The following is a 27,629-nucleotide window of genomic DNA, read 5'->3' as shown; positions in this document are numbered from 1 at the left end:
ATCATCAGGAAAATCTTTGGGCCAAAATATGACAATCATAAACGGAAATACAAAGTAATAAAGAATTTTATGGATAAATAGAACATATGTGAGACTCAGTGAAGAAGAGGGGAGTTGTATTCTATGGGTACCTAAATAGGTTAGTTGAGAAAAGAATAACAAAAAGTAGTTTTTACTTTTGTGGCACAAAGCCAGAAACATCAGTATCATGAATCAAAGAAGCTAAAGCTGACCTGAGGGAAATGAGAATAACAGAGGAAGAAATAGGGGGCTGAACCACACAATAACCCTGGGTTCGGTGTGGGGTGGTAGTGGTGGGGTGGGTGGACTGCTGTGGCCTGTTGTGGGGTTGTGAACCACTGAGGGCCACGGCCGGATGAAGTCTCTCCATCATTTCTAGGTCCCCAGTTCAAATACACAATACAATAGGTTTTGGCTTTGCACTATGCAGACAGCTGATAGTAGTCTGTGTAAAGTTACACCAGCAGAATAGTTTTCTGGGTGAGCACAAAAAAGATCAGTATGTTCCTCTTTAAAAGACTCTGACAGAAAAGTGGTGAATCAGATCTCTGAATCCTCATTCCACCTTCCTCACCAAAGATTTTGGCCTGCGAATGTATCTGCAATCTTCTAACGCACATCGTTATACATCCTTTTACCCAGTCTCTCTTTGTAGTTAAGCATTTGTACTCAGCATCTCCCACTCACTGCCACAGCTACTGCCTATATATCTGTCTCCCAATATCTCCTTTTTCTCCCATTGGTTTATAGTATATCCCGTTACCAGTCTCTCCATCACACCTTGGCAGGTGAAAAATTCTGGGGGTCAAACTTATCTTTTCCCATACACCCACGTGTTTAATATTTCAATCCAAAATGCACCCTCCCTCTACCTACGTGTTGAAGATCACTGTTGGGGAGGATCCAGACTTCTCAGTCCTACGTAATGCCTCCACTCATTTTTATTTTTCATTTCCCTGTCTCCTCTCTTTTGCTCCCACTGTGATTGTCTTTATCCAGCTCTCTTTCTTTTTCACTGGCACCTTAGACAGCCGGCCGAAGTGGCCGTGCGGTTAAAGGCGCTGCAGTCTGGAACCGCGAGACCGCTACGGTCGCAGGTTCGAATCCTGCCTCGGGCATGGATGTTTGTGATGTCCTTAGGTTAGTTAGGTTTAACTAGTTCTAAGTTCTAGGGGACTAATGACCTCAGCGGTTGAGTCCCATAGTGCTCAGAGCCATTTTTTTGCCACCTTAGACATTGTGTGTTCCTACAGGAGCATTTTTCCATTGGTCCACTTTATTCCCTTCTTCAGCAGGGTGTGTTGCTTATATTAAACAAATTCTGTAGGTCAGTGAGTTTATTTATATACTTCGACATGTATAAACAACTGAGTACACACAATACAAAGTTAATCCAAAATTGTTTCTTTAAATATTTCCTGGGTGCTTTGCTCATCAAACATAATGCACACAAAATGACCAGATTATGCTTTAGATCGTACACATAAAAATGTATTTTTTTTCTTGCAGTTTTTCCCATATTACATAGTTTTTAACAGTCATTTATAATTCTTTTCAGTCATGTTAAGTCTCTTTGTAGCATATTTGTTTGTCACTGCTATACCATTTTGGGCATATTTGAATAGGCATGAAGTGCCCATTATACAGAAACAGCGCATCATTTGAGTTTTACTGGTGGAAAAAAAAAAAAAAAATGCTGACTAAAAACATAGTTTCACCACCTCTGAACCCTTATGATGACCGTACAACCCTTGCTGTTCACTATATCAGTTAAAACTACCTTTACGCTTCAGACTCAATATAAGTATGGTAACATTGAACTTCTGGATCTCGTTGACTGAGAATAATATTGAAAAAAGTTTTGAAGTTCTGTGAGAATTTTTACAATCTATCATGAATAGCAGTTACAGAAGTTGCTGTCCCAACAACCCCAACAGTTAATACCTTTCATACTCAAAAATCATGGTACTTCATATTTTTCTCAGGAACTGGTGAGGAAAAAATGGTGCTTTCATTAGCTGCCTAAGGTCCATCCTTCACCATGCCCAGTGCAAAAGAACCAGCCGATTTCCTCAATTTGCGTGTGCTAAAGGAGGTGCAAAATGTTTAACTTTTGATCCTGTACAATAGCATAGCTACAGTATCCCCCTTCTTCCAATAGATATATAAATGGTCAATAGGCCAAGGGCTATCAGAAAAGCTTTACACCGTATCTTTGTGATCAAGAGAACCCAAGATATGACGTCCTGAAAAATCACATTTTTGCACTTGGATTTTTGGAACATGTTGGTACCGTGCACTGCACAACCCAATAAAGGCTTTGTTGAAGTGTAGATGTTAATGGCAGCTGAGTAATGTAGGAGAGAGAGCACTGCCTCCCCGCCCCCCCCCCACCCCCCCATTTCCACAAAGAAAAAATAGCCATTTTTCTCTTAAATGAAATGAAATAAAATGAACATATGGCTAAATTGGCCAGGAGATGCTGTCTGTGATTTTTCAGCTGTTAAGTACAAGTATTTCTACTTGATGCCACTTCAGCAACTTGCACATTTTCCCTTATGAAGAGGAGATGAAATGATTAGTACAACACAAACATCAAGTCCCCAAGAGAAGAAAATCTTCAACCTGGCCAGAAATCGATATAGGGGCCCTTCAATCTAGAGGCAATGACCCTAACCACCAGATCACGAGCTGCGGGCTTTCTCCTAGCTTGTATGTAAAGAAATCTAGAAGAAATTACCATAGTTATGATTTTGAGTGGACTAGAACTAGTTACAATTTGTTGTCACCATGGCTCATAGAAGTTGGCAGCAGTGGTTGCTTATAGATGTTAACATATAACTTGACTCATCGCACATCCCTGAAGGCTCCCTTCGTGATGAGATTTATGGGACATGGTGTGTGAATGATTGAATCTGAAAGGCAATTCCACAGGTCACCTTAAAGTTGTAGATACAATACATCCATGCCTCGTTAAGTGCCATAAATTCACCTGATGGTGGAGGTTCAACCTTCCAACAAGCGTTGCCGGCCACGGTGGTCTCGCGGTTCTAGGTGCGCAGTCCGGAGCCGTGCGACTGCTACGGTCGCAGGTTCGAATCCTGCCTCGGGCATGGATGTGTGTGATGTCCTTCGGTTAGTTAGGTTTAAGTAGTTCTAAGTTCTAGGGGACTGATAACCACAGCAGTTGAGTCCCATAGTGCTCAGAACCATTTGAACCAACAAGCGTTGTAGAAACAAAAGTAAATTGTGACTAGGTACACTAATGTGTAGTTTCAATTGCTATTTAATCAATCATGGTGAGACCAAACCAAAACTGTTTGTATGTAAAGATAAACAATGACATTTCATTCCAAGATCAACCAACATTACAAAGACTCTTAAGTCATCTAATTTTTATATAAAACTTTTAGCTGTTTCCACATTTTTGCTTTAGTTTACACCATCCAATCCTCCTCCTTTTTCCTCATACAGATCAAAATAGTCCATCATTTAGATACTTCCATGCACAAATATTTGAGTAAAGCATATTATAAATTGATTTGAGTGTATGTCCATCAACTGTTAATGTGTACCAGAAACCTTGATCTGAACCCCAAAAAGAGCAATATCTTGTAACGACCTTTTTGTATTGCCAAAGTATGCCTTCTGCCATCACAATCAGTTGTGAGTTTCTAAAGAGCATGAAATATTTTCTTTACCTCAGCAATCACCTATCGGCAAGTGCGGGCATTGATGCTGAAATGCAGCATCATTTCAGAAGTGACAGCACAGTTTTCAATTGTCTATGGGCCTGAGTTTTTGATAACTATAACATAAGCACTCTTAAGTTGTGTGTGTATGAATCCAACTTACAGTTGTGAAACTTGGACCAACAACAGGCAAATAATTGCGTGGCAAAATATTGTCAGCACTGGCTGAGGAGAATCCTTTTGAGTAAAGTGGCAAAGCCAGCAAATCAACGTCAGTGTTATCCAAGAATCCAACGCTACTAGCAACAAGTTGACAACATTCAAATGTAAGCATCAGTGGAGTGGATACGTGGCTTGCGTGTCAAACTCTTATCTCCAGAAGCAAAGCATATACTCAATTTACAAAGTAAACGTATGTATGGAAGCAGGCATAAAAGGTAGTGAGTTTGACAGAGCACTCAAAGACCTAAGTCGAAACAAGGCCCCGGGATTAGACAACATTCCATTAGAACAACTGACAGCCTTGGGAGAGCCAGTCCTGATGAAACTCTACCATCTGGTGAGCAAGATGTATGAGACAGGCGAAATACCCTCAGACTTCAAGAAGAATATAATAATTCCAATCCCAAAGAAAGCAGGTGTTGACGGATGTGAAAATTACCGAACTATCAGTTTAAAAAACTGGTAGAAACTGACCTCGGGGAAGATCAGTTTGGATTCCGTAGAAATGTTGGAACACGTGAGGCAATACATACCCTATGACTTATCGTAGAAAATAGATTAAGGAAAAGCAAACCTACATTTCTAGCATTTGTAGACTTAGCGAAAGCTTTTGACAATGTTAACTGGAATACTCTCTCTCAAATTCAGAAGGTGGCAGGGGTAAAATACAGGGAGCGAAAGGCTATTTACAATTTGTTCAGAAACCAGATGGCAGTTATGAGTCGAGGGACATGAAAGGGAAGCAGTGGTTGGGAAGGGAGTGAGACAGGATTGTAGCCTCTCCCTGATGCTATTCAATCTGTATATTGAGCAAGCAGTAAAGGAAACAAGAGAAAAATTCGGAGTAGGTATTAAAATCCATGGAGGAGAAATAAAAACTTTGAGGTTCGCCGATGACATTGTAATTCTGTCAGAGACAGCAAAGGACTTGGAAGAGCAGTGGAACAGAATGGACAGTGTCTTGAAAGGAGGGTATAAGATGAACATCAACCAAAGCAAAACGAGGATAATGGTATGTAGTCGAATTAAGTTGGGTGACACTGAGGGAATTAGATTAGGAAATAATACCCTTAAAGTAGTAAAGGAGTTTTGCTATTTGGGGAGCAAAATAACTGATGATGGTCAAAGTAGAGAGGATATAAAATGTAGGCTGGCAATGGCAAGGAAATCGTTTCTGAAGAAGAGAAATTTGTTAACATCGAGTATAGATTTAAGTGTCAGGAAGTCGTTTCTGAAAGTATTTGTATGGAGTGTAGCCATGTGTGAAAGTGAAACGTGGACGATAAATAGTTTAGACAAGAAGAGAATAGAAGCTTTCGAAATGTGGTGCTACAGAAGAATGCTGAAGATTAGATGGGTAGATCACATAACTAATTAGAAGGTATTGAATAGAATTGGGGAGAAGAGGCGTTTGTGGAACAACTTGACAAGAAGAAGGGACCGGTTGGTAGTACATGTTCTGAGGCATCAAGGGATCACAAATTTAGCATTGTAGGGTAGCGTGGAGGGTAAAAATCGTAGAGGGTGACCAAGAGATGAATACACTAAACAGATTCTGAAGGATGTAGGTTGCAGTAGGTACTGGGAGATGAAGAAGCTTGCACAGGATAGAGTAGCATGGAGAGCTGCATCAAACCGGTCTCAGGACTGAAGACAACAACAACAACAACAACAACAACAACAGTGCTATAAAATGGAAGATGCAGAAATGCTTGATTTATATTGATAGCTGGGGGCTACAGCATTTAATGGACAAGCACAGCATTGGATTGTTCATTGCGATGTTCCAGTAGTTCTTTATTGTGATATCAGGTGGTCAAGTAAAGTCTCACCAGGAGCTAAGACTTCTTGCTGTTTAATCCTGCTCGCCTAGTTATTTCAACACACTTGCCAGCCACTTCTGTTCGAATTTCTTTTCTCGAAGTTACTTCTGGAAGTTTAGAAAACAAGTCTGACATCCAGTTCTTTGAAATAAATGTGGGGTTTCTCATTAACAATATCTTGTATCTTGTTCTCCTTTTTACAGTAACCGTGTGGTACAAAGCTGTTACATTATCCAGAACATTGCAAAAAAAGTTGACAGGCGCAAAGTCAAAGATTTTTCTCTCTTAATTAACAGATTCCAATTCAGTGTATCCATGTATCAAATTTTCTCTTGTTCCTGTGGTGTCAGAGGCATCGTCATGGCCACTGTCCCTCTGTGGTGTGTACCATTTCACTAAGGCAGAAACTGACGACACAGTCAGCCGGCAGATACCGCAACTGTGGTGCTATGTTTATCGTCGTCCCATCTTATTGATATGCTGTGCCCATCCATCTCGTGATACGTCCACAAAAGTAAAACATAGATGCAAACAGTAGGTTATGCAATTCATTATGAAAATAAAGTTTTGATTGTGCAACACTTCAAACAGGAACATCGAAAACGTGAAGTAGATAAATGGCAGGCAAGGAAAAAATTCAACAACCATCAGGATGCTGTTATATATGCAATTGTTCACGAATTTTGTGGAAATGTTTGTGTGTACAGTGTGAGGGAGGTAAAATAGACCACCCCAAATATATCCAGAACATTGAGGTATACTGAGGTGCAGTTTTAGATAAGTTTCAACAATAAATGTAGTATTTTTTTATGTATGCAAGTAATTTTAACATTTATAGCTACTGAATCATGATACAGATTTTTTTAAAGTAACTACACACTTTTTTGTGGCATTGGAAAGAGCCACAGAAGATGACTTCAGTGACATAATACCTGTGGAACTTGACTAAATAGTTACAAAATAACCATTCCACAAACCAGTGCCCTGCTGTCAGGAGAAGAGGCTTCGTAAATGTGCGCCCTCCTGCACCAGATGTAAAGTAACACATGACTAAAGTACAGTTTTTGTGTGTTGACAGAGAACAGAAGCCTGTGCTTTCTTCTTTAGTAGCAGTCAGTTTGCTCATGAAGCTTTTCCGCACTTGTATGCTGAAAGATATCCTGATTATATCAAACATCTGTCTTTCCAAGCATCTAAAATAATTTCAAGGAACTCACAGTGTGTAGAACAAAGTATGTCATCAGAATATAACATAAACCAATGAAAGAAATGTAACTAAAATTTTAGTAGCAGTAACACACAATCCACATGTGACTATGAAGCATCTTGAATGTGCATCAAATCAGGCCAAGGAGTGTTATGCAAATATTACATTTCACTATTTTCACAGTTTGCACCAGCAGCTTTGTGGCTATGACTTTCAATATTGTTTACAGTCCTCCAAATGGCTTCTAAGAACAATTTTGTTTGTGTGACCATCCTCCGCAACAAGCACATGATTAATTGATTTGTAAATGAAACTGCCTTTTCCTGCTGCCACTTAATTTATTTATCCCAGAAGTGTTTAGCCTTTTTCGTTTTCTAAGGCATGATCAGTGTGATCTATAACAATACAGTATTATTAGATCTTCTAAAAAGACTGCAAAGTGATGTGGTGTTCCAGTGCAAGATTTTCTTTGTGCCTGAATCATTGTTTAAAATCCACACATGAAGCAAACTTTGCCGGCCGCTGTGGCCGAGCGGTTCTAGGCGCTTAAGTACGGAACCGCACGCCTGTTACGGTCGTAGGTTCGAATCCTGCCTTGGGTACGGATGTGTGTGATGTCCTTAAGTTGGTTAGGTTTAAGTAGTTCTAAGTCTAGGGGACTGATGACCTCAGGTGTGATGAAGTCCCATAGTGCTTAGAGCCCTTTGAACCAAACTTTGCAATACGCACTACTGGTCACTTCTAAATCCATGCTCACAGAGAAAAATGAAAGGACGACGACCTCAACTGGCCAACACACTGTGCAGCCTGGGGTGCCATTCAGTTTGACAGCAGGACCCCTTTGGTTATCATTTGCAGCACCCTTACATTACAATAGTATGTCGACAATATTCTACTCTTCATTTCATTACCCTTCGTGGAAAGCCATCCTGGGGTTACATTTCAGCAAGATAATGCCTGCCTGCACACAGCAAGAGTTTGTACTGCTTGTCATCTTACTTGTGGAACCTTATCACGGCCAACAGTGTCACCGGATCCCTCCCCAGTTGACGATGTTTGGAGCATTGTGGGCAGGCCTCTGAAGCCAGTGTGGGATTTTGACACTGTAATGTGCCAATTGGACAGAATTGTGAAGATCTTTTTCTTGAATAAATCATCCACCTTTTTTGGAATTGAAATCATTTGTTTGTCTGTACATCACAGATTTTGGTCCCATTCAGATAATTTCTTTGTGGTATGTCATCTCTTTTTAGTGTAAGTGTCGCTAAAGCCTTCTTTAAAGCCATGGATAAAAAAATGTTCTTCGATGTAAAATAAGTCATTGTTATGTGAAAGTTCCAGGAGTACGTCAGAAAATTCATCACATTGTCTGCTATAACTTGGTGGAAACTGCACCTGCATATAGTTACTCAAACTGAATATACAGGATGACACAGAAAAATGGGAACATTTCCACAATCCAGTAAAACTAGAAGTGATGAAGGAAAGAAATTGCATTCATAGTAATTGAAACCTTGTGCCATTTATGAAACGTTGATGGCATTTATCATTTTTTAAAAATTACGCCCTTTAGATGGCGGTGTCCTATATGAATACATTTGTGAAATCTGCTGTTGAGATTCCGGATTCTCTGTTTTAACTCGTCCAGAGTTCTTGGTCGAATCATGTAGACTTGCTCTTGAGGTAGTCCCACAAGAAAAAAATTACAAACGGATAAATCTGGTGATCTAGGGCGCTGGGAATGTTACCGAATAGTGAGATCACATGGTTGCCAAACAATTCTCGCAAATATGCCATTGATTGCTGTGTAGTGTGTCATGTCACTTCATCCGGTTGAAACCAGGCTTCTTGAACGTTTGGAAATTTGTTCAATGCAGGTGTAATGAAAGTTCGTTAACATGTCCACATAACAATCATCATTGACAGTTATTGTGTTTGTCTGTTCATTTGTGAAAAAATACGGCCCGATAATCCCATGTGATGAAACACCACACCATACCGTCACTTTACTAGCGTGTAAAGAGCACTCGTGAATGTCATTAGGATTTGTGTTTGCCTAGTAATGGTAGTTCTGTTTATTCACATAACCTATGAGATGCAAATGTGCCCTATCTGACATCCATAACTTGTTTGGAAATTGATCGTCACTGTTTATTTTTGTTACCATTTATTGACAGAATCCTAATCGTAACTGGTAATTGTTGTCCTTCAGTTGTTGCACCATCTGTAGTTTGTACAGATGAAATTTCTAATCGCGATGAAGAATTCTGTGAAGACCCTCCCGGGGCATTTTGACCACTGATGCTCGATTACGAATTGAACGCCGTGGGCTCTGTAAGACAGACTCACGTACAACATCAGTGTTTGCTGGAGAATGCACACTTCTTGGTCATCCTGTTGGTTTCTTCTTGAGGGCAGATCCAGTCTCTTCAAAGTTATTAATTCAACATTTTATCGCATGTTTCAATAGAATAGCATCATGACGTCCTAAATTATAAAAACGTCGAAACTCCCTCTGCACCGCTACCAAACTCTCGTTGTTTTTATAAAAACTTTTTATGGCTAACACATGCTGTTGTCCGTTCCACTGAACTGTGATTACTGAAATGGCACTCACTAACTGTCAGTGAACCCACAGTGCTGCGCATGGCTGCCGCTACTCATTTCAAACATTCCCATTAGTCTGTGCCACCCTGTTTTTGGTGTGCAAAACCCTGTTTAGTCATCAGAGAGTGCACAAGCAGTAAGCTCCTGAATCTGAAAGGAAGAATCGTACTCATGAGTGAAAGATTGCCTGTTGTGTCACAAGCAACATCAAGCTGTAAACACAGAGCTATAGTTCTGCAGCACCATTCCTACCCTTGTTCTCACCAGTCGAATTATTCAGAATAGGAAGACTCTCTTCAGAAGTCTGCCGCCAGCAGTGGAGGGTGAACATTTGACAAGACCAGCACTTGTACTGGTGAAATGTCGGGAAAATCAGTAAATAGTCTGCAGGTGGTCCTGAGACCGAAGTCAGTAGGCAATAAGTCAGTAAGTGGTCCCATAAACCTCAACAGTGTTGGTTAATTTCTGATGGTTGGGGTTAAGTCATGTAAAATTTTTTAAAGGACAGCATATTTGTTGTTGACTGTAATGATTATGTATTTCACAATTGCAGTTTTGGCCATAAAGCCATTATCAAGTGGTACTGCAAAAGATTTTACTAAAGCACATGTCAAACTTTAAAATTCTGCCATATGTATTCGTGTCCTTATCAGAACAAAGCCTTTTCTCTTGTAAGAGTGCAGCAGCATTGATGAGCGTTAGGCTCTATAAATCATGAAGTTATGTAAATTACATGAACTAATGCCAATATTAAAATCCGTAACACAAATCACAATAAACCAGTGTTCTTACACACATGTAAGAACCATCAGTTTATTGTGACTTGTGTTAACATTCTTAACATTAGCAATTGTTCTCATTTAATGATGTACAGAGCTTCACGCCCATTCGATTCTACCGCATTCTTAAAGTGAAAAGGCTCAGTTCATAGAATGGCATGTATATGAGATGGAGTATTTTAAATTCTGTCATGTGTTGAAGTAAAGTCGTTTACAGTGCCATTTGATAATTGCCTTTAAAGCTGATGTTGTAAATTGTGAAATAAATAATCTATACAGTCAATGGTGAATATGATACCCCTTAAAAAACTGAACAGTCCTGTAACATGCTTAGAGATCAAAAATATCCTCTGCATTTGCTTTCCTGTATCACAGACATAATTTTCTAAAAATCTTCAGCTCCCATTTACCTTTGGGTTTTGCATTGTATCTTTTCCTGTGCTCTCTGAGGGCATATCCAGATTGCTTAGCTTATTTTTTGATTATATCCATAATGGATATGAGGTCATGGTTGTAAAAATCAATATTAAAATGTCTGCTTAACCATCTACTTACAGTTTAAAAAACATTGAATTTATGTGTATTGAATGTCAAGCCTTTACCATCAGGATTACTCTACAAGAACCCTTACAAAGAACCAATATAAAACGAACAAAAACAATAAAAATAAAATAATGTGGCTATTTTCCTTGTAGATGTCTCTTCTTGAGGTGTATTTCCACATCACTGTCAATTGATAAAAGAGACTAAACTGGAATGGTATTGTCCATCTGTTTTGGTAGCAACACAATAACAGCTTATGCATGCATAGCCCATGTATCTTCATGAAAACCACATCCTGCAGACACACACAGAAGTAATGCAAGTGAGCTCATGATGAATGCAAGCATGAAATCAGAGAAATACTGAAGGAACAAAGATAATGTGCAACCATGCCATGTAGCCCTAAAATTTAAATCCTCATCATAAGCTAACAGTATACTGAAAGGTCACTAAATAATTACAGATATTAAGAGATCTGCAAAGTTTCTGAAAAAGTTATTTGTGTGATGTACCCATTCATTTAATGTATTATGATTTCCCTCAGTATGTATAGTAATCTCCGATTGTTCCAGTAGATCCAGTTACTCGTTGTTATCTTGTGTATGTAAAATTGTGAGATCGTCATCAATTCCAACCTAGGGTAGACACTTTCATGAATATGCATGGCTATGGCTCACTTGTGAAGCAAGATTGTAGGCATGCTTTCAAAGTATTCAGGAAACTGACAGCAACAGGTATTTTGATGCACAGTAACTCTTGTGTACCCAGTAGCCAAAAACTTTATACCTTTCGCTGTATAATAGATAGAGCATTTAAAGTCCCAATGAGTAAGAAAGACAGAATGACTGAGCTAAACATTATAAAACAACTAGTTAACAGCTATCACAAAAAACAGTGAATAAATTAATACACAAGAAAAGTGTATAAATGTAAATGATAATGCCATAAGTGTCACTGTGCCATACTTTGGTATTCTTTCCCAGAAAGTGTCTAATATTTTCAAACCTTCTAAAGTCAATGTCATACTTAAGGCCAACAGTATGCGGCAGTTCGAGCTAAAGAACAATTTACAACCCAAAGTCGATAAATATTAGAGTGCTAGTATCTACAAAATACAGCGTAACACCTGCAGCAAAACTATATATTCCCATCTGGTAGTCCCATTAAGTTAAGGTACAAAGAACATAGGGATGTTTTTCGTTTAACAGTCTTGAGAAGTCAGCCATAGTAATTAAATTGGCCACCTCACGCTAAGAATTGGTGAGGATATCACAAATTAGCACGTGAGCCTACAATGTAAAGACAAGAAACTGAATCTACTAGAATAATAGGAGAGCACTGTACAAAGTGTGGAAAATAACAACACATTAAATGAGCAGCTTACACAAGACACAAATAACTTTTTCAGAAACTTTGCAGATTGTTGTTAATATCTGTAATTATTTAGTGACTGTAAAGTACACCATTACCTTTTTGTTCATGAAGAGATTTGAATTTTCAAGCTATCCACTGTGGTTACCCTTATTTCTTCGGCATTAGAATCATGTTTACTTTCACAAAGATCTTATTTGCATTGCTTGTGTGTTTGTCTCGGAGATGTGGCTTTCAGGAAGTTACATGGGCTGTGCATGCATATGGCTATTATTGTGACACTCTCAATACCTGTGGACAACTCATCGTTCCATTTTATCAGCTGTGGGTGATGTGGATGTACAGTGTTTACATTATAAATTGCTGATTGAGAGAGCAATGCAACATTGATTAGTTTAGTTTAATTTACATCTACATTCATACTCTGCAGATGACTGTAAAGTGCACAGCAGAAGGTACTAAGTGTGGTACCACACATTAGGGTTTCTTCCTCTCCCAGTCTCTTATGGGGTACAGGAGAATGACTGCTTGAATGACTTTGTGCATACTGGGAGCGATAAGCAGGGTGTTATAGAATATTCCAGTATTTACCACTTAAGGCTGGCTCTTGAAACTTCATGAGTTTAACGGGCCAGTTGACATCTATCTTCAAGCATCTGTCAATTTTCGTTTTTCACCATTTGTGACCCTCCCCCGTGGGTCAAACGATCCTGTGACCTTTCATGCTGCACTTCTTTGTATACATAGGTATATTTGGTAAGGGTCCAGTACACTTGAGTAATACGAGTACTTTAAGATGGGTCTCACAAGTGTTTTGTAACCAACCTCCTTTGTAGAGTGACCACATTTTACCAATGCACTGCCAGTGAACTGAAATCAGTCTCCTGTCTTCACACGACAGAGACAATGTGAACATTCCATTTCGTATCCCTAGAAATTGTTACATCCAGCTACTTACATAAGTGCCAATAGCTGTGCTACAGTGGTAATACTGATTACTGTCAGATCAGTGGAGTTCAGCACTGTCACACTAGACTAGCACTTGGAAGGGTTCCCGTCTGGATCTGCCAATCACTATTGGCAAGCATGGTGCACTCAGCCCTTGTAAGGCCAATTGAGAAACTAGTTGAAGGGGAGAAGTAGCAGCTGTGGTCACAAAAACTGACAATGGCTAGGAGAGTGGTGTGCTGACCACATGCCCCTCCATATCAAGTACACCTGTCAGTTGGGTATGACACGGCAGTTGGCCGGTATTGTTGGGCCTTCCTAGGCTCATTCGGATGCAGTTTAGTTTAGGTTTTATTTATACAGGGTGTTACAAAAAGGTACGGCCGAACTTTCAGGAAACATTCCTCACACACAAAGAAAGAAAATATATTATGTGGACATGTGTCCGGAAACGCTTACTTTCCACGTTAGAGCTCATTTTATTACTTCTCTTCAAATCACATTAATCATGGAATGGAAACACACAGCAACAGAACATACCAGCGTGACTTCAAACACTTTGTTACAGGGAATGTTCAAAATGTCCTCCGTTAGCGAGGATACGTGCATCCACCCTCCGTCGCATGGAATCCCTGATGCACTGATGCAGCCATGGTTTGGTACCGGGGTTGCGTAGACAAGAGCTTTCAAATGCCCCCATAAATGAAAGTCAAGAGGGTTGAGGTCAGGAGAGCGTGGAGGCCACGGAATTGGTCCGCCTCTACCATTCCGTCGGTCACCGAATCTGTTGTTGAGAAGCGTACGAACACTTCGACTGAAATGTGCAGGAGCTCCATCGTGCATGAACCACACATTGTGTCATACTTGTAAAGGCACATGTTCTAACAGCACAGGTAGAGTATCCCGTATGAAATGATAACGTGCTCCATTGAGCGTAGGTGGAAGAATGTGGGGCCCAATCGAGACATCACCAACAATGACTGCCCAAACATTCACAGAAAATCTGTGTCGATGACGTGGTTGCGCAATTGCATGCGGAGTCTCGTCAGCCCACACACGTTGATTGTGAAAATTTACAATTTGATCACGTCGGAATGAAGCCTCATCCGTAAAGAGAACATTTGCTCTGAAATGAGGATTGACACATTGTCGGATGAACCATTCGCAGAAGTGTACCCGTGGAGGCCAATCAGCTGCTGATAGTGCCTGCACACGCTGTACACGGTACGGAAACAACTGGTTCTCGCGTAGCACTCTCCATATAGTGACGTGGTCAACGTTACCTTGTACAGCAGCAATTTCTCTGACGCTGACATTAGGGTTATCGTCGACTGCACAAAGAATTGCCTCGTCCATTGCAGGTGTCCTCGTCGTTCCAGGTCTTCCCCAGTCACGAGTCGTAGGCTGGAATGTTCCGTGCTCCCTAAGACGCCGATCAATTGCTTCGAACGCCTTCCTGTCAGGACACCTTCGTTCTGGAAATCTGTCTCGATACAAACGTACCGCGCCACGGCTATTGCCCCTTGCTAATCCGTACATCAAATGGGCATCTGCCAACTCCGCATTTGTAAACATTGCACTGACTGCAAAACCACATTCTTGATGAACACTAACCTGTTGATGCTACGTACTGATGTGCTTGATGCTAGTACTGTAGAGCAATGAGTCGCATGTCAACACAAGCACCGAAGTCAACATTACCTTCCTTCAATTGGGCCAACTGGCGGTGAATCGAGAAAGTACAGTACATACTGATGAAACTAAAATGAGCTCTAACGTGGAAATTAAGCGTTTCCGGACACATGTCCACATAATATCTTTTCTTTATTTGTGTGTGAGGAATGTTTCCTGAAAGTTTGGCCATACCTTTTTGTAACACCCTGTATAAGTTGACTAATTCAAGTTATGACTTTTTTATGTTGGAGTTGTAAAATACTGTTTCTTTTAGGTTTTTTGAAGTGTGCCATTTTATATATCCGGACACTTAAAACAAGTTTCTGATCATTATACCACTGTGAAATCTTATCAAGATCTGACTGAGCATTTTTGCAGTTTTGTCTAGACAGTACTTTATAATAGTCAACTGCATTATGTGCAAAAGGTCTGAGGTTACTATGAATTTTGTCTATGAGGGTTGACTGAAAAGTGATGCCTCCGCCTTCAAACTCTTCAGCAGTTGGCAGCATTGGTATGCGACAGGTACTGCCTTGTTCCGTTGCCTCTTCCCTACAGCTCCAGTTGGCGGGAAGTCTTGAACGGTTGTGTTGTTACAGTGTAAAGTAACCCTGCACAGATGATCAGTCAATGCGATTTAAGCAATGTGCAGTGATTGAGTTCTTGACAGCAGAAGGTGTCACCCCAAAGGAGATTCAACAGAGAATGAAAGCAGTATATGGTGATTGTGTTGATGTGAGTACTGTGCATCAGTGGGTGAGTAAGTTTGACGATGTTGATGTGGGAACATCTGTCCTGCGTGACAAACAAAGACTTGAACATCCTGTCACAGCAACCACCGAGTTTCGCAAGCAGAATGCTGACAGATTGATTCGGGATGATCGTCGTATCACTCGGAGAGAAACTGCAAGCACAATTGGCATTTCACAAGAATGTGTAGGTCACATTATTGCTTTGCTTGAATATTGGAAGATCTGTGCACAATGAGTACTCCTGATGCTGACACCTGAAATGAAAGGGCACAGACTCGAAATTTGTCAGGAACTCCTCTCGCGTCACGAGAATGAAGGTGATGGCTTTCTTCATTCAGTTGTGACAGGAGACGAAATGGGGACATCATCATGCTTCTGATGAAGATGTCGAGAGAACTGTGAGACTGTGGTTGCGGAAACAGAGTGTCAACTTCTTCCGTGATGGCGTCAGAAAATTTGTTCACCGTTGGCAGAAATGTATCCAGTTGGCTGTTGATTATGTGGAAAAGTGAATATTGGTAATTGAAGATCACATTCTAATGATGATGTCTGATTTATTAAAATATTCTCATCCAAACCCAATTAACGAAGGTGGTGGCAGTACTTTTCATTCAACCCTCGTACTTGATCATTAACTTACAACATGAACAACAAGGGTCCCAGTACACTTCCCTGAAGTTACTTCTAATTCTGTTCATGATACTCTATCCATAATAACATGCCTCCCAACCAATAAATCCTCAATACACTCACATATTTTATTTGATATGCCACATAATCATACGTTTGATAGAGAATGCGTGTGCTTGTGACCCACATCATATACCACCTGATAAGATGGTAGCCTTAAACATCAGAGGCTGGAATCAGCTTATCTCGTCTCAAAACAAAGAGTATCAGAATACCGATATGGTGAGATCTTTCCTCTTCCTCACACCTTCTGGAGCCTTTCCCCTAGAGTACTGCGTGTGGCCTCTGCCTGCTGTCGCTGCACGGAGCTCTGTTTTGCAGATTGCCGGAGACGGCATGTTGTCGCAGCTGGTGTGGAAGGTGCGGACGGTATGACAGCCGCCAGCGGGGCTCGTCCTTTCGCGCCATCGCGACTGCCGACGCCTGTGACCGGCTCCCGAGCAGTGAGCGTCGCCGGCTTACCGACACCCTCTGCCGTAGCTCGCGCTGTCGGTCGTGTTCGCCTGCCGAGGCACTGCTCGACACCGGAGCACAATTCCTCGTACTTGCTCCGAGGCCACTGTTGCCACGATATAGCACGATGCACCGACTGCAAGATGTAACATTCCTTGTAATAAGATGGCTCTCGAAGCAACGTGTAGGTTGTCAGACGTCTCTCTCTGGAGGAAACAGTTGAAACATCTTCAGTAATTCTGCAGTCTGAGTTACGGGTTAGGCAGTCATCTATTTGCGACCAGAGAGTGTATGTCTTGTTCAGATTCAGAAATAACCTAAAACCGTAAACGGTGCACAGAATGTGTGCAGATTGCGCATTCTTCAGGCTTGGAAGTACAGAAGAGAGAGTAAAGGGTAACAGTATTTGTTTGACCCAACAATTGCACAAGTCTTCATGTTTTCCTGGTATAACACTAAATCTGTGACGTTTTGGTATTGCTGCTGTCACCAGTACTTCCCTTTTTCTAAAGTATTTCATCTGCAGAACATCCAGCCATCTTCCAAGTGAACTCTAGGACAGCTTTTTGACTCACTCTGAAATGGTTGGATGTCTTCAGCTGAAATACCAGGAGGAGAGAGGTATTGATGACAGCAGTCTGTAGTAGGGAAATTAACAACTTATTGATGATAATAACCACCTTGAGCTTCATGAATGTGGATCAAATTACTTGGAGAAATACAGGAGCCACCCACCTTTTACATAGCTTTGGGTATGCCTGTTTACATTAGGTTTTCAGTGCTCAATAGGTGTAATGAAAATATAAATGTATTCACCAACTGAAGATGGGAAAACCCCGAATGCATTTCACCATAGCGTAAATAAAATTGTATAAAAAGTGGGCAGTTTCTGTATTTCTTCTAGTAATATGGAAACTTCATTGATCAATAATTACGTATTTGATGGAGTGTGTTATTGCCATAGTGAGTGAGTTACTTCGTCTCATTTTTGAACTTGGAATCTCTCACATGGCCTGCTGAATGTAATATCTTCCTCTTGCCTTTAATAACTATGTAACTATTTTACCAAACTCTTGTGCTCCATAGGAATTTGGAACTCACAAGGAACAATGAAAACTTTTGTCCTACATGTTGTGCCATAATGTCATGTGTCTTTTATACTTTATCACTCACGTTCACAGTGCCATTAACTACATAGTTGTATCTTCACTGTGTAGCACCACTCACTTCAGACCTTTGTCTAAAATTAATTTGATGAAAAATTTCAAGAACATTGAAGGATGAAATGGTAGAACAAAACTCTCTGCTAGTGCAGAAGCTCTATCAATTTAAATATGTTCGGACAAGTTGATGGCACAAAACGTAGATCTGGTCAGTCTTTAGTCCCTGACAAATGAGTATCTGAGGTTTGCCATCAGTTTCTGTCTTTTGCATGTGCTGCTCTTTTTCACAAAGCTGGTTTTATGTTAATCTTTCTGACGCAGAGGGAAAATAGATTTGCCTTCTTTTGGAATTGCACAGATCATGGCAAAATATTCGATACTTTATATTTCCACAACAAGCTTATAATAATCACCTCATCTTCCACTATTATGGCCATCACTAGAACAATGACACCATGTAATTTTGATGTCCCTGTTACAGTATGTGTGCTTTCTGTGTCATTGCAGACTCTTCTGCTGCTTTGGTTTACAGATTTTACTTTTGAGAGGCAGTCTGTCAGTGTGCCAGTTCATCTTGTTGTCTCAGATGTTTTAGATTGTATACTCTAATATTGACAGGTAATTTTGGGACTTTAGACTAAGACTGTATGAGAACTACTAGAGGCACAGTTGACGGACACATTTATTACCTATCAAAATGAACTTTTGACCTGACCAAAGTTGCAGCATTGCCACGTTTACACTTGAAAGTCAGGAGGGGGAGCCAGTAATAGAATACACTTAGGTATCATTAGAAGTGGACTGTCACCACATGCTGAGTGTCTGTATGTCAATGCCCTGTGAAGCGGAACGAATAATTGTTTCTCTTTTTTTAAAAAAAAAATTGGGCGCAGTGTCTATTTTTTCACACTGTCATCTCATTTGTACATGACGGCTTATTTATTCTGACACATTTTAAAATCAGATCCCATAGGCAGACCAGTTCTTCTCAGAATTTCCCTGCAAAACTCGAACAAAACGCAGCAAAAGAACCTGTGTGAATTTTTTGAAAAACTTACGTAACTTTGTATGGTTTAAAAATATGGAAGATTGTATTGCCTGATTACACTTTATTTCAGATTTTCAGTGAAACATATCGCATTTGCGCTTTGCTGCTTCTTTACAGGGGTAGATACACGAATTCCACTCCGATCGACAGTCGTGTCCCTCGTGTCATAATTTGTACATTGTCAGCTCACTCGGCTTCAACATTTAGCTCACACTTTCCGTCCCATTTTCTTTCACTCTTTTGTCCTTCTCACTGCCAATAAATTTCATTATATTAACAACAAGCAGTCCCAGCTGCCCGTGAAGGTATTTTCTGGTGGTAACTTCCCACGTCTGCACTGCAAAGTAACAACAAACATTACTTCTTGTTGTTGTTGTTGTGGTCTTCAGTCCAAAGACTAGTCTATCCTGTGTCAGTCTCTCCATCTCTTCATGACCACTGCAGCCTACATCCATTTGAACCTCCTAACTGTATTCCAGCCTTGGTCTCCCTCTCTATGTAATTTCTACTCCCCCTATGTCTCTGCATTGTCAAATTAACTATTATGTGATGTCTCAGGATAAATCCTTTCAAATGATTGCTTTCTTTAGTCAAGTTGTTTCACAAAGGTCTTCACTCCTCCTTCATTAAGACAGTAATAAATATCTGACAATATTTACATTCCAAGTGTGACTGGGAAACATTCATTCCCTACAAAAAAATATCCATAATAAGCTCAGTATCCTTGTCCAGCGACTGTATAAGATACAATTCCAATTTATTCCACAGTCAGTCTTGGCATTTGCAAGTCACTTGAAATAGTTTTTCGTTTCCTGTGGTTCCGGTTTAGGTGGGTTATCCAGTAAGTAATGGCCATTTGATTTTAATAAATTCATAAAATATATTTTAATATCAAGAAAATCGTGTCACTTACAAAGCTGAAGTTTACTTATTTCTCTGTGTAATCACCTTCATTACTTCTGCATTTCTCATAAATGTCCACGAAATTGAGTATCCCATTATCATATCTGATTGTTGCTAGTCCACTGGTCCATTGAAGCTGCATATCACTTGAATAATATGTTCTGTTCGCCACTTACTAATCATTTGCAAGTGATCTTGCATATATGGTCATACAATCACAAGGTGAAAAACAAAGAGGAGACATCGAGATGTGTTCCAAATAAGTAGTTCAATTGAATGTAAATCACACTATAGAATGTAATACCAGGTAACTATGCTCACTCCTATTGCCAAACGAGGTGTACGAAACAAATATATTATCTAGTATGTGAGACTGAGCCTGAAACTTCTTTCTTTTGTCACATAATTTGACTGTGAAGTACATTATAACCTTTACTGTTTTGTTCGTAGTGTCGGTCTCTTGATTTATTCTGTGGCCTCCCCAGTGATTCTATGTCTATGTGTTTTTGGGAACATATGTGTTAGCCAGTTCTGCATCAGTGATTTATATATTTACTCTGTAACTGCCTTATCCATTCTTTTATACTCTGTATTTGTAACTGTATGTTCACTTCTGCAGGTTTCTTCATTTCAATTGTACTACCTGTTGTGTTTTGAAATTTGTTTCTGCTTTTGACGTGTGACGACACGAAGCCTCTGGACAGTAGATGGCTGTACTGTGGTACGCCCCGAGTCAGAGTTGCTTGTCTCGGAGCAGTACTAGTTAGGTTAGATATGTAAAATCCATAATTCCATAACTCACAAATGCATTGCAATGGTGGTCAGTGTAACTGCGGAGTTGATGGTCAGCAGAGAGATGCAACAGGCCCTTTGAGCTGGTACAGTGTGCTTCGATGACCAGAAATATACCTGATCACACAGTTGTCTGCTGCTTCACTCATGAAGTAAGTATGCATTCCGTGCACTTTACATAGTATTGTTGCCTATCACCTGCATAGGCCATATGTACTTGCAGCAATTCTGTGGGCAATAACTCGCAATCACATTTAAAGTTTTCACTGATAACGACCTTTAAAACTGAGTACTTCAAAAGCGTCGGAACACTCGGTGGCAATTCTAATGTAATTGGCTATTATAATGTAAGTGGCTGTTGCAATGTACGTCTTGTCACACGCTCAGCAACAGATCCAACTCATTCTGCCTAGGTTCATGAATCTGCCTATGACAATAATTTTTTGATAATCGCCTTGCTGTATCTCACTGTCTGCTAGCAATGGAATGTGTTACTGGCTCAAAACTGTTACTGTGTTTGAGGTTTAAAATGTTTCAAACATACACCTCTAATGTGTGTGGGTTTTTTTTTTCTAGTGCTGCAAAATGGCTAATGGAAAACATTCCAGATTAACTAAAGTTTGAGACACGTAACAAAATCTGCAGTGGCATTTCTGTTGTACGGGAAGTAACTTGAGCAAGAAGTTTTTCATGAACCTGCTTACATTCAAACAGTGTTATGATTTGCTTATGTGAAATCTGGGCAGGCATAGTGTGATAACCACAGATCACTGGTTGTGAAGACTTGTGTACTCTGATGTGTCTGTAATAACTGTCTGTGCAATTTAAGTTTTTGTATATACTCTGTGTCATTTGGAACAATGTCTGTCTGTTTACACATTCCTAAGTATTTTCCATTGTTTTTCACTGCCTTTTGTGTAAATATGTAAACTAAAGAAGTCTGTTTTTATTACCACGTGTTCTGTGCCGAGGAGTATGTTAATTTATTTATTTACTGCTGTGGTTGTTGAATTTTCAGGCTGTGTGATAAGAGCGTGCAGGGCGCGTGACGCTTCCCTCGCTATACCAGTATTGCTTCGTTTGTATGAGATGTTTTTATTATTTTCGTAACAAGAAAGATGTTGGACGTTGTTGTTGAACTTTGCACATTTTTGTCATGAAATGTTTTATAGCACATGGAAGAAAGAACTTTTTGTAATAAATGTTTGTTCCCTCAAAACTGTGTGTAGGAATTGCTTTCACTTCCTCTTCACTACACATTACATCATATGCAATCTGCAGTGTTGTCTCTGCAGCCTAAAAAATAAACAAACTGTCTTGTGTGCAAAAAATAATGATCCTTATTAATAAGGCAGCTATCGGGTGGTGCAAAACCCGCAAGTTTTTAACACAGTTCTTCTTGCCCGTTGTGCACTCATAAGTTTTGAACCCCATATGATTGACTTGCAACTTCCTGTAAGTGCCACATTGACATTTATAGCATATTGATCGAACTGGGACTGAAAGCATTTGAAACACTACCCTGAAATTGCAAAAATATAAACTGAATGGAATGTAAATGGTACATATATCAAACAGCAGAATTTGAATAAAGTAATACAATTCTGGTACTCAATTTTGTCAAAGCAGTGCATTTTTTAACTAAATCATGTATGTGAAATCAGGCGGTTTAAATCTACTGAGAAAATCTATAGGCCTATCTTTGTATTGGGATACATTATTGAAATCAGTGTCTTGTTCACTTGCTAATTTATTAAAACTGATAACCGGTTTTGGTTTTGCTGCCATCATAAGATCTAATAATTACAGCAGCAACACACAGGCACATAGTCAGTGATGTACATCCCACACATGAGCATAGTCAGCACATAACTATGTGCTTACATGCCCTGCTGTGATTTTTAGATCTGATGATGGCAGCAAAGCCAAAACCATCTATCAGTTTTAATAAATTAACATGTGACCAAGACACTGATTTCTATAATCTAATCTGCATATATTAAATAATTTATAATAGTCACATCTATTATCAGAAAATAACTGCTTGAGTTTGGTTATTTGGACCTAGTGTTTTGACTGAGACAGCTCAATTCTTCCAAAAAGCTGGATTTAAAAATAGTCAAAATATTGAGTGGTGCTCTCGTATCAAGCTGATGGAAATTACTCTCAACGAAATGTATTACCTTTGTCAACAAAAGGTGGTTCTAACTTCCGATAAATGTTAGTAACATTAGGCGTACCTTCCAAAATGAAAATAAAACTTAAACTGTATCGCATGACAACTGACTCAGTAAATACATGTAGAGTACTGGGTATGCAGACAGAGAGAATTTCAAGGAAATTTATTTTGTTTTCAAAAGCATATGTTATGCTACATCTGAACCAGCTTGAAAATTTAAGGGGGATGAGAATATCAGAGCTTACAGTTGAAAGCAATCTATGAATGCTGTTGATAGATATAAGTGTTAAACTGCAGTGAATTCAAAAGATTTAAATCGCAACAGATTATGCACACAAAGGCATAACGGGGCCCAACTGTATCTTAGTGGATCCGTGTGGAAAATGAGCAAGATTTGTATGTAAGAAATTGATTTTTCATAAGGATAACATTCCAGTGAACACGGTACATTCAAAACGGTGAAGGTGCATTTTTTGTGACTTAAATATGTTCTTCACATGCTTTATCAACATTTACCACTAAGACACTTATTCCTGTTCCCTGAATTCAAGATATGATTTGGTGTGTGATAAAATAGTGATATCAGTTCCAAAGCAGAGTATATTTTATTATCATGTGACTGGGCAGAACTTATCTTCAGGAAGAGAATTTCCTTGTCCTGTTGATAGAAATACTTAAAAGTGGAAAAAATGCTCTTCGTCTATGTCTGTCCTTGCAACACCTGGTCCCCAAAGAATCCTATGAATGTTGTCAAGTAATGTACACTGCTCTGCAGTAATTAATTTTTGATTCCTTCATTTTTATTTATAATCTGATCTAAGCCAGCAGTCACCACCCCCCACCCCCACCCCCCACAACTCAAGAGCCCACACCAACATTGTGGAGCAGCACCATGGGCCGCATATGTTCCGACCATATTATTAATTGGTTAACCTACATAAATAAATATGTACAGACTAGCTTTGGTAAGGGCACAATAAGTTGGCCACCGGCCCCCAAATACTGATTGTTAAAATTTGGCTCCACTTGGTATACTTCGTATCGAATGTTCTCTGTTGACTGTGACACCGTAATTGTCTTACAAAGTATTGTGCACGAGGGGATGATTCATTCAATAATAACAGTAACTATACTGTACTCTTATTAAAGTGCATTATGCAATATGAGACCCATCACAAATGTTTGCTAAAAGTTTCTAATGTCATTTTTGTTCCACTCATTTTGATGTATTACAACAATGTTAATTTAATTCCACATTTCTTTTTATATATAAAAACAAAGATGAGGTGACTTACCGAACGAAAGCGCTGGCAGGTCGATAGACACACAAACAAACACAAACATACACACACAATTCAAGCTTTCGCAACAAACTGTTGCCTCATCAGGAAAGAGGGAAGGAGAGGGGTAGACGAAAGGAAGTGGGTTTTAAGGGAGAGGGTAAGGAGTCATCCCAATCCCGGGAGCGGAAAGACTTACCTTAGGGGGAAAAAAGGACAAGTATACACTCCCACACACGCACATATCCATCCACACATACAGAAGCCTGTATGTGTGGATGGATATGTGCGTGTGTGCGAGTGTATACCTGTTCTTTTTTCCCCCTAAGGTAAGTCTTTCCGCTCCCGGGATTGGGATGACTCCTTACCCTCTCCCTTAAAACCCACTTCCTTTCGTCTACCCCTCTCCTTCCCTCTTTCCTGATGAGGCAACAGTTTGTTGCGAAAGCTTGAATTTTGTGTGTATGTTTGTGTTTGTTTGTGTGTCTATCGACCTGCCAGCGCTTTCGTTCGGTAAGTCACCTCATCTTTGTTTTTATATATAATTTTTCCCACGTGGAATGTTTCCCTCTATTATATTAATTCCACATTTCTCGCTACAAATATGTACCGCACTTGAAGATGACCATTGCATTCGTGGATCTACGTTACTTCCATTTGAAATTTACACCATAGCATCTGGCCAGTATAGGGCTCACATGCCTGTGAGTTGGAACTGGAAGACAAGCAATAAAACATTGTCCTTCTCATTCTCTAACTCTGCAGTGCCCAGGTTACTTACCCACAGTTGGAATCACTCAACTCATACAAACAGTTAGGTATAACACTTTGTAGGAGTATGAAACGCAACGACCACATAGACAGCAGGTGATAGACTTCAGTTTATTGATAGAACGTCCGCCCCGATAGCTGAGTGATGAGCGTGACGGATTGCCATCCTACAGGCCCAGGTTCGATTCCCGGCTTAGTCGGAGATTTTCTCCGCTCAGGGACTGGGTGTTGTGCTGTCTTCACCATCATTTCATCCCCATCTGGTGTGCAGGTTGCCCAATGTGGCATCGAATGTAATAAGAGCTGCACCGAGGCGGTCGGACCTGCCCCGTAAGGGGCCTCCGAGCCAATGATGCCAAATGCTCATTTCCATTTCCATTGGTAGAATGCTGGAGAAATGCAGTCAGCCTAAAAACGAGATTCCTCACGTAACATTTGTGAGACAAATCCTAGAATATTGCTGAAATGTGTGGGACCCATATCACATAGGGCTAACAGGAGATATTGAATGGATAGAGAGAAGGGCAGAATGAACATTCACAGGTTTGTTTGATCCATGGGAGAGTGTCACAGAGATGCTGAATGAACTGGACTAGCAGACACTTGAAGATTGATGCAAACTATCCCAACAAAAGCTACGTACAAATTTCAAGAATCCAGATGATGAATCTAGTAATATACTACAACTCTCTGTGTCAGACCTGTAGGGATCACAAGTACAAGAACAGATTAATTACAGCACGCGCAGAGACATTTAAACAGTCATTCTTCCACGCCCCATATGTGAATGGAATGGGCAGAAGACCTAATACAGTAGAGTCTCAATAGTTCGAGGTGAACGGGACCGGAACCACATAGAACTATCGAAAACTCGGACTATCGTAATTTAAATGGGAAAGAGAAATATTATGACATTGTAAGTAATACAGGTCAGAATATGAACTTTATTAAAATAAAAGTATTTACACATGTATTTGCATTGCCAGAATAACAATAATTATTTATTTACACATGTAATAGTGATGTTCTTTTGTTTGGTGAAGCTGCAACGTTTCCTCGCGGCAATGTCACGCCACCGTCTCGGGAGCAAAAGGTCAGTTGGTGTTGCCTCAGGCTGTTGTTCCACGTAGCATACGGCGGCCTCGAGAGCAGCGTAGCGGTCGGTGTGACTCGTCATCGGTGCAGCCTCTGCCTCGTCACTCTCACACTGCAATGGAATGTTAACCGTGTCAATTATAGAAGAGTCTGTCACTTCCAACTGTTCGTCCGAATTTAACCACTCGCCTACTTCCACCTCTTCTGTCTCTTCACACCCTGGCAATCTTCTGATTAAATTACACAATGGCTGATCGTCCTCATCTGATAAATCTTCAGTTTCTGTGTCTGACATACTTTCCTGTAGAATTTTCCTCCATGACTTAGAAATTGTGTCTGACTTTATTTCGCTCCAAGATTCGCTAATCCAGTACACGACGTCCTTCAAAGTCACTTTCTTCAAAACTCCTACAATGCTTTCATTGTCTTCGGAATGCAGGATTGACTGTAGCAATCGCCGTCGATACTTTTCTTTTAGACATTCCAGAACGCTCTGATCCGTGGGCTGAATGAGACAGGTAACGTTTGGTGGGAAAAACAAGGCGTGGATACCGTCGCACTGCAGTTCTCCTGCACTTAGATGTGAGGACACATTATCCGTGAGCAAAATTGCTTTGCATGGCAGTCCCCTTTCTTTTAAAAAATTATTGCAGTCAGGTACAAATGAGTTAAAAAACCAGTTCTTGAAGATTTCCTGATTCGTCCAGGCATTATTCTGATGTGTATAGACAACTGGAAGAGCTGAGATGGATACATTCTTGAATGAATTCTCTTGGCTTGGCAGACTTCCCAATCACAACTAGTTTTTGTTTGTGGTTTCCAGTTGCATTTGAAGCTGCCATAACTGTGAGCCGCTCTTTGCTTTTTTTGTGCCCAGGAGCACTTTTTTCTTCGCAAGAAGCAAGTGTCCTTGCTGGTAACATTTTAAAATTTAGCCCAGTTTTGTCACAGTTATATACTTGTTCATTAGACAAATTTTCATCAGTTACGATTTTTTTAAACTCGACGATAAATTTTGAAACAGCTTGAGTGTTACCAGAGAGTTTTTCTCCACATATGTCTAGTTGACGCACTCCGTACCTCTTCTTCCACTTGTCGAGCCAGCCCACACTAGCGGCGAAATTTTCATCTCCTTCCTGCAGCTGGTTTCTGAAAAACAAAGCTTTTTCTTGCAAGATTGGGCCAGAAATCGGAGCACCCTTCTGTCTCTGTTGGGTAAACCACATGGACAATGCCTCACTTGTTTTTTCGAAGTCTGACTTCTTTATACTTCTTCGATTGAGAGATTCGTGTGAGCATTTCTGTGAAGAAAACTGTTCCAATTTAAGTCGGTTTCTTCGCCAGTCACCAACAGGAACTTCACCGACACCATATTCGAGAGCGAGTTTTTTTATTGTTTCTCCTTTGTCAAGTTGTCTTAGTGCTTCTAATTTTAGATGCAAAGGCACAAATTTCCTCTTTCTTTGTTACAGCACTCATCTTTGTAAGGTGGAACACACAGTCAACAAACAAAACGACACACAACACTGTAAAGTATAGGTACTGGGAACTACAGCAGCGTATGAACTTATGATCGGAAGCAGCCGGCAGCAGTCGGGGTATTTCGTGCCATACTG

At 40.1% G+C, this 27,629-nt stretch overlaps 1 protein-coding gene across 2 annotated transcripts in view; it reads left to right on the top strand.

The window, feature by feature from the left end:
• The window catches only part of LOC126426711 (solute carrier family 35 member E2A-like), a 169,171-nt gene extending 146,868 nt beyond the window's left edge, over positions 1-22,303 (top strand). The window contains exon 8 of one of the 2 annotated variants that reach the window (XM_050088633.1): positions 21,707-22,303. In XM_050088633.1, coding sequence (XP_049944590.1) covers positions 21,707-21,715 — 9 coding nt within the window. In that variant the 3' untranslated portion in view covers positions 21,716-22,303. Of the gene's footprint in view, positions 1-16,650 lie in introns of both variants that reach the window. The other variant, XM_050088632.1, reaches the window with a different exon arrangement.
• Positions 22,304-27,629: the final 5,326 nt, after the last annotated feature.

This window comes from Schistocerca serialis, chromosome 11 (assembly GCF_023864345.2).
Source record: "Schistocerca serialis cubense isolate TAMUIC-IGC-003099 chromosome 11, iqSchSeri2.2, whole genome shotgun sequence".
Lineage (NCBI taxonomy): Eukaryota > Metazoa > Arthropoda > Insecta > Orthoptera > Acrididae > Schistocerca > Schistocerca serialis.
This window is presented reverse-complemented; position numbering and strand designations above follow the sequence as displayed.